This window comes from Mirounga leonina, unplaced genomic scaffold, assembly GCF_011800145.1.
Source record: "Mirounga leonina isolate KUSES-001 unplaced genomic scaffold, KU_Mleo_1.0 Mir_94, whole genome shotgun sequence".
Lineage (NCBI taxonomy): Eukaryota > Metazoa > Chordata > Mammalia > Carnivora > Phocidae > Mirounga > Mirounga leonina.
Window position 1 is genome coordinate 40,116,109 of NW_023270855.1, and position 7,509 is coordinate 40,123,617.

A 7,509-nucleotide genomic window follows, 5' to 3' on the forward strand; every position below is an offset into this window, starting at 1 on the left:
AGGTCACGTTCTACCCGGCTCGTTCTTCAGCTTACGATCCCAAAGCTGCAATTGGCCCGCCCCGGCCACTCGGCTCCGCCTCCTGAGCTGCGATTGGTCGGCGAGCGGGACCCCGCCCCATTTTCCTGGAAAGTTCTTGGAAATCTGTCAAAGGTGTTGGCTTTAGCAGCCGTCAGCGCCACACTGGGGAGCCGGCGCCCCCACCCACGCCCCTCCCCGGCCCGGCAGCACAGCCGGCGGTTCTAGGAAGACGTCGCTTCCGGGAAGGGCTGGGACACAGAGGACAAAAGATTAGGCGGCACGCCCCGCCCTCCCGGCCCGCCCCCCGCGCCCTCCCGGCCCGCCCGCGCGGTCGCCTCTCAGTCCCAGCCCGCCGCCCGAGCGCCCAGGGAGCCTCCCCTGCGAGCGAGACCTGCGCCCACGGGCTCCCTCCAGCCGCCGCCGTCCGGCCGAGCCCCAGCTCCGGAGCTGCTGCTGCCGCTGCCGGGACATGGTCCTCTGCGTTCAGGGGTAAGCGCGGCTCGCCGCCCCCGCCCGGCCTCTGCGGCCGGCATTCGGGAGCGTACCGCCTCGTGCTCGCTGCCGGCCAGTGAGAGGGCTTGACGGGTCGGAGATGACCGAGTGCGGAAGGACCTCGGGGTGACGACAGGGAGCGGTGACAACACCGTCACTACCTGTCCTCGCACTGTGGGTGGTGAAACTGGGGGTCGGCTGGCGACGGGAGGAACACGGGGTTGCCTAACCCTGGGTTCTGGCTGGAGCAGTTGAACGCCCGCGAAGCGCGTACTCCAAGACGTGGCTCACCTGCCCAGACCCCCTCTGGGCCCAGAGCTCTCTACCCTACCCTGCAGGCCGCAGGGCCTACTGGTGACCTTGGGTTAGCCCCTGCCCCTCTCTGTCCCATCATCCGCTGTTCTGCCACCGGCTAACAATTAGGCTTTTCTTGGGAAGCCAGCCTGAGATCCATGGCACCCCCCAGGTTGGCACCTGCTGACCAGCAGCTCTTGGAAGAGCCTGAGTTTGGCCTGATTTTACCTGTGGTACCCCCACAATTGCGTCACCCCTCCTCTCGGCCCAGTCTGGGATCCCACTGTGAGGACTTGGCTCCTGCCTCCCTTCTCCAACTTTCCCCAAAGATGGGGGTGGGGTGGGGGCTGATAAGACAGAGTCTTGGCCTCAGCTGAGCATTCTTGGTACATTCCTTCTGCCTCAGCATCCCCCTTCAACCAATAGGTCTGAAGTTCTCCAGACTGATCTGACAGGAACTCGAAAGCTCCAGGGAGAGAGAAAGGAGAGATGAGTGAGTGTCCACACCCAGGGAGAGCTGGGTGGCCCAGTGACTGTTGTTATCAGAACTGGCATAGTACCAAGTGAAGAAGGGTAGAAGGTGGGGCAAGGCTGAAGTGCCCCTTGCCCTGAGCCGTCCTGTTTCCAGGGAGGCAAGCTAGGAAGATTGTGCTACTATACTTTTCGCTGATTGTCTCCAGCATCTCCCTCCTCTGAATTTTGGACTCCCGAACACCCCCACACCCTTGTCCTCAGGACCCCTCCCCCAATTCTGGGGTCCCACATTCTCCTTTTACTTTGTTCCAGACGAAGGCCCCTTGGGACCTCAGGGCCAGTGTTCGGTGTCAGGGAGCAAGATTTTTAAGACCTCCAAATACACAGCCACAACCCAGCTGGTGCCCTCCTGGGGTAGGGAGCAGAGATTCCCAAATGTAGGTTTCAGCTGCTGGCTTTGCTTGAGGGGCCCACCCTCAGGGCTAAGTACGCTCCCCCGGCCTGGGTCCCCAGTCAGGACTCACAGGCGGGGCTCCGCAACAGGTACACACACATACAGGCACCACCCCTGGAACACACAAGCCATGGCCCTTGCCATGACGATGACAGCTGTGGACACACCCCTCCTCAGGTACAAGTTACTGGCCAGGAGCTTGCAGAGAGCACTACAGAGACACCATGTTGACCCTAGAGGTGCCCACACCCACAAGGGTCCTGCTGAGCTGTCTGGACGTGGCCACACTGGAGGCTCTGGCCTGAGTGGCTAGCCTGAGCTGAGTTCGGGGACCCAGCAGGCAGGCCACCAGCTGGTTGCTTAGAGCTTGGCCTCTGTTGCCCCCAGTAGGATTCCAGAGCACCCGTAATGCACCCAGAGTGGCTGTGGAGAAGTACTACGCAGACTATGGTGGACCAGGGTCTTGTGACCCCTTCTCCGCGTTTGTTAAAATCTTCTAACGCTCACCTATAACCTACACTGTGAGATCTGGCTCGTCTGCCTGCCTCCCACCAAGGCTTCTGTCCACCTCTTCCCGCCTCCTAAGAAGTCCCTGGCACTGTTTACCTGTGCTGTCACCTCTGCCTGGAGGGAGTGCCTTCCCCCTCCTCCTTCCTTTGGCCTCACAGACTCAGCTCAGGAACAGGCAGACCTTGACCCCCCATGACACCCTTTGCATTTATGACTTCGGGTTATAAGTCCTCCTTGAAGGCAAGGCCCATGGTTTTGTTATCTTCGTGTCCTGAGGCCCAGCAGGGGACCACACCCAGAACTGAGGCCTGAGGATGTATTTCCTGAGGAGTGAGGAAGGACCAGCAGTCTCTTCCTTGGGATCCAGGGCCCATGCCCCTCACTCCCGGGAAGCCCCAGGATCACCATGCTGGGTGGCCTTCCCCTAGAGAAAGGCTACTGCTCAGATTGGGGCTGGCTCAGCAACCCAACTCTAGCCACCTGAGAATATGGTATAGCCAAACCCCGCAGGACCTGGACTGGTAGCATCCCTCATTAGGGGGTGGAGAAGCTGACAGCAACGTTCGCACAAGATCATAAAGCCTAGTAGGGCTGGCTTGCCAGGGTGGGAACTGGAATGTGGTGTGAGTACCCTGCCCTTTGCGGGAAGCTTATGTTTGTGGGAGGTGGGACTTGCCAGTGCCTTTAGAGGTCAGTGTCCACCCCAGACTCCCAGCTGGGAGGAGAAAACAGGATGGGAGTCTGACCTGTTTGGGGAGATTGGTCCAGCCTCTCAGCCCTGGCCAGTGTGGACCTAGGTCCCTCTGACAGATACTTCTATCCAAGGGGAGGTAGCATGTGACCTCAGGCATCCTACCATAATTTGGGGGCCTCTCTGGAGCACCCCATGAAGGCCCAGGCCATGGCTCAGGTGGGACCAGTGCCATCTAATCAGCCCCCCTCAGCCCACAGGGCACCAATGGGAGGCTTCTTTGCACTGGATCCTACCAATGGCGGGGACACCAGTTGCCCATCCTGAGCTAGAAATGCCTATAGGGAATGATCTGTGTTTTCGGTTGGTACGCAATAGAGAGATTAAGTACTGTTCAATAAATGCAGGAGGGTGGAGAAGGCTCTTTCAAAAGAGAATCACCACCTGGGGGAAGCCATCAAGGAAGCTTCTGTGGTGACAGCTGGGAGGTGGTATGCTGACCTCATTGAGCCCACAAAGGGGACACTGAGATGGACTGGCCAGAGGTCATGTCGCTGGTCCGGGGCACAGGGGGTCTCTGGAAATAGGGCGAGCACAGGGCCTCCACTCACTGCCCATCCACCCTCTTCTAGACCTTGTTCTCTGCTGGCTGTGGAGCGGATCGGGCAGCGGCCCCTGTGGGCCCAGTCCCTGGAGCTGCCCGAACCAGCTATGCAGCCTTTGCCTGCCGGGGCCTTTCTGGAGGAGGTTAGAGAGGAGACCCCAGCCCAGCCAGAGAGTGAACCCAAGGTGCTGGACCCTGAGGAGGATCTGCTGTGCATAGCCAAGACCTTCTCTTACCTCCGGGAATCTGGTGAGTTTGAGGAGGGAAGCAGGCCTTGTTCTGGCAAGTCCGGTGGGAAAAACTTAGCTCTGTCCGTTGAGTCTGATCTGAGAGACATGGCCCTGCCCAGGAGAGTCTGATGGGGGAGGTGCAGCGCTCCCCATGGAAGCATAAAGGGGGAGGCAGAGTTCTGCCCTGCCCTGCCCGGCCCTATGTTGTGCCCCCCAGCCGAATTCCCCTGTGACCAGTCTCTCGGCTCCCTCTCCACTTGCCTAGGCTGGTATTGGGGTTCCATCACGGCCAGCGAGGCCCGGCAACACCTGCAGAAGATGCCAGAGGGCACATTCCTCGTCCGCGACAGCACCCACCCCAGCTACCTATTCACACTGTCGGTCAAGACCACCCGAGGCCCCACCAACGTGCGCATCGAGTACGCCGACTCCAGCTTCCGCCTGGACTCCAACTGCCTGTCCAGGCCGCGCATCCTAGCCTTCCCCGACGTGGTCAGCCTGGTGCAGCACTATGTGGCCTCCTGTACCGCCGACAGCCGAAGTGACAGCCCTGACCCTGCGCCCACCCCGGCCCCGCCTACCCCGAAGGAAGACGTGCCCGGCGACCCGGCGCTGCCCGTGCCCGCAGTCACGGCCGTGCACCTGAAGCTGGTGCAGCCGTTCGTGCGCCGAAGCAGCGCCCGCAGCCTGCAGCACCTGTGTCGCCTGGTCATCAACCGCCTGGCGGCAGACGTGGACTGCCTGCCGCTGCCCCGGCGCATGGCCGACTACCTCCGACAGTACCCCTTCCAGCTCTGACGCACCCGAGCGTCTGCCTAGCCTCACCCGGCCGTACCCCGAGGGGACAGCGGCCCCAGCTGGACTTGGGCTCCCGCCGTCCCTCCTCCGGTCAGCCCGGTGACTACGTGCCCCTGAGCAGCCGGACCAGGAAGAGCCAGCAGGAGCAAAGGCTGGGGGGTGAGGGGCAGGGAAAAGCATCCCACAGCCGGGAGGTCAACCCCCGCCCAGCTCCCTTGTGGCTCGTTGTGGAGAGCCATGGGTCAGAAGAGAGGGAGACAGGCAGGACCTTGTCTCACCCTGTGGGCTGGGCCCAGGCCCCCACTTGCCCGCTATGACCTCCTGAACTGTGTAGACTTTGCCGGCCCTGGTTTCTCAGTCCACAGGGTGGGGCGGGCCCCCTCCTTCCAGCCACCCTGTCTCGGGATGGCGGCCAGAGGAACTGAGGTTGGCAGTGACCATCCCCCAATGGGGGAACAGGCCAGGCTGGGGGATGGCAAAGTTATACAGTATTTATTTATTTATTCTCCTGGGGTTGGTCTCGAGGTGAGCCAGCCCCACCTCTCTGCCCTGAGCCCTGAGTGCTCTGGAGACCCCAGCTCTGCCCCAGCTTCTCTGGTTCCTCCTTGTGGAGAGCCCCATCCTGAGACCTGTTGCTGGACCCGAGGCAGTTCTGGATATCCTGGCGCTGACCCACCCACCTGTGAATGTGTCCCCTCTCTTCTGCCCCCAGCCCTGCTTTGGGAGGGTGGGTAAATGGACAAGAAAATGGAGCCAAGGTGTCAGTGCCCAGCAGAGCCCGCCACTCACCCCGTCACAGGGCAGAGCCCTACCTGCGCAGGGCTGGTCTGGCTGGGCCCCGGGTCTGCTGGGCCCGCTTCCTGCCCAGGAAGGCACCTGCACATGAGAGGGAAAGGAACACGTATCTGATAAGACTTTATAAAATAATTATTATTATAACAGGCAAAACCCAGTTCAGTAGTCTTTTTTTCTTCTACTGATTTTTTCTGTATCGACAATAAAATTGTACTTTTCATTTAAGGAGCCCTCAGTGGGTCCTCTTTTGAGTTCTGATATACAATTTGTCCCATTTGATATTATTATTATCCCCCACTTTACATCTGGGTCAGCTGGGGCCCAGTGACCTTATATGGCTGAGCAGGCCCTACTAGGGGACCCACTAAAAGTTGGAGGGGAACAGGGAGCAGGCTTCCTCTCCTGCTACCTCTTGTTCCCCTTGGAGAACGGGAGGCAGGAGGTGAAGGGCAGCGGGACTGCCTGCTGGGTCACTGCCCAGGCCTCTGCCAGCTGGGGGTGGTGGCAGCAGACCACCCGGCCTGAGAGATGTGTAAACAGGAGATGTCAATTAAAGACTGAAAGTGGAGGATCCTGGGGGAAGGGTGCTATGGGGACACCCACTCCTGGAGGCAGTGTCTTTTGAGATGAGGCCAACAGAGAAGTCGGGGCCAATCATTTCGGGAGAAATACAGGGAGTGCAAAGGCACCAGGGCGTGACCACAAGGAGGTGTGGGGAAGGGTCATTCTGTGCGGTGGGGCAGAACAGTGGAGCTGGGGATGGTGGCCAGTAAGCTGGCAGGGTCTGGCCTGAGGTGGGACCTGGAAGGGTTCTGGCACAGGCTAGTTGGGGTTGGGGGGACCCCTCTCCTCTCAGGGCCCTATACCCCAGAAGTAGATGGAAGAGCGATTAAAATGAAAATACTCTCCATCATCTGATGGTCTGACTTTGTAACACTTCCGTATCTGAAATTCCACTGTGTCCTGAAGTTTTCTGCACTTTCACTTGAATAACTCACAGGAAAGCTCTTCTGAAACTCATTTATAGCCTTCTAACCCTTATTTTAGAAATAGTTTTAACCTTCCTGTTTTCTTGGGCTTTAGATGATTAGAAGGGACAAATGCTGGAAGACTGAGAGCAGAAAGGTATAAGGAGCAGTATACTGATGACAGGAGGAAGCAGGAAGGGATAAAAAGCCAGAACTGTGGAGGCACAGAAATTTGTGGGCATGGAGATAGTTCTAGCAAAGAATAGAGCTGATACTGGATGAGAGTGAATAAGAGGTGAGTGAAGGCTGACTTTACTGGGACTAGTGCCCAGGCCCAGGTGCCCAGCCTGGCACCCTCTCTGTTGCTGGCTGCAGGGCCTGACAGCACGCCTCCTCCAGGTCACCATGACCCTGCCAGGGATATCTGCTGTTCCTCATTGCTCCAGCCTGGATCTCAGCCCCTTTGTAACTCCTCTGTCTGCTCCACCCCCAGATCTGAGGCACCCGATGGGTGAGTAGTGGACACAGAGGGGCCAAAGGCCGGGTGTTCCCCACTTCGTGCCACGGCCTGGACAGAAAGCTCCTGTCGCAGGAGGAGGCCCACAAACTCTTCATTGTCTGTGGGGGTTGGGGGGTGGCTCAGGGTGCCCGCCAGGTGCTGGCAATGGACGAGGGCTTTGCACCTCATGCAGTCCTCGCCACAACTGTGGGACTAGACCTAAATATGACCCATACTCCACGGAGGAGGAAACTGAGGCCCAGAGGGGGCAAGGCACTGGCTGGGGAAGTGAGGCACAGAGCAGAGCTTACCTTGAGGGGTCCCAACGGCCCCCTGCCCCTGGGCTGCTACATGAGCTAGCAAGAACAGGCAGCTGGGGGTGCGCCTGGGTGGCTCAGTTGGTTAAGCGACTGCCTTCGGCTCAGGTCATGATCCTGGAGTCCCGGGATCAAGTCCCGCATCGGGCTCCCTGCTCAGCAGGGAGTCTGCTTCTCCCTCTCCCACTCCCCGTTTGTGTTCCCTCTCTCGCTGTGTCTTTCTCTGTCAAATAAATAAATAAAATCTTAAAAAAAAAAAAAAAAACAGGCAGCTGGGGTTGGCAGCTTTCAGGCAAATTGATCTTAGATGCTGGGTTTATCCCCCTGTGTCCTCGAGTGCTCAACCAGTGGGGTCAGGAGAA

At 59.0% G+C, this 7,509-nt stretch overlaps 1 protein-coding gene across 1 annotated transcript; it reads left to right on the top strand.

Annotated features, from left to right (window-relative positions):
• Positions 1–372: 372 nt before the first annotated feature.
• CISH (cytokine inducible SH2 containing protein) lies at positions 373–7,233 on the top strand. The gene is made up of 3 exons (XM_034997145.1): positions 373–510; positions 3,569–3,789; positions 4,036–7,233. The coding sequence occupies exons 1-3, from the start codon at positions 491–493 to the stop codon at positions 4,566–4,568; spliced, it is 774 nt and encodes a 257-aa protein (XP_034853036.1). The 5' UTR covers positions 373–490; the 3' UTR covers positions 4,569–7,233.
• The last annotated feature ends 276 nt before the right edge of the window (positions 7,234–7,509 follow it).

What these genes read in the sequence shown, in the direction of transcription:
- CISH (XM_034997145.1), top strand. Translation starts at nt 491, where the DNA reads ATGGTCCTCTGCGTTCAGGG. An exon ending in ATGGTCCTCTGCGTTCAGGG is followed by an intron (nt 511 to 3,568) that starts GTAAGCGCGGCT and finishes ACCCTCTTCTAG; the next exon opens with ACCTTGTTCTCTGCTGGCTG. An exon ending in CTCTTACCTCCGGGAATCTG is followed by an intron (nt 3,790 to 4,035) that starts GTGAGTTTGAGG and finishes CCACTTGCCTAG; the next exon opens with GCTGGTATTGGGGTTCCATC.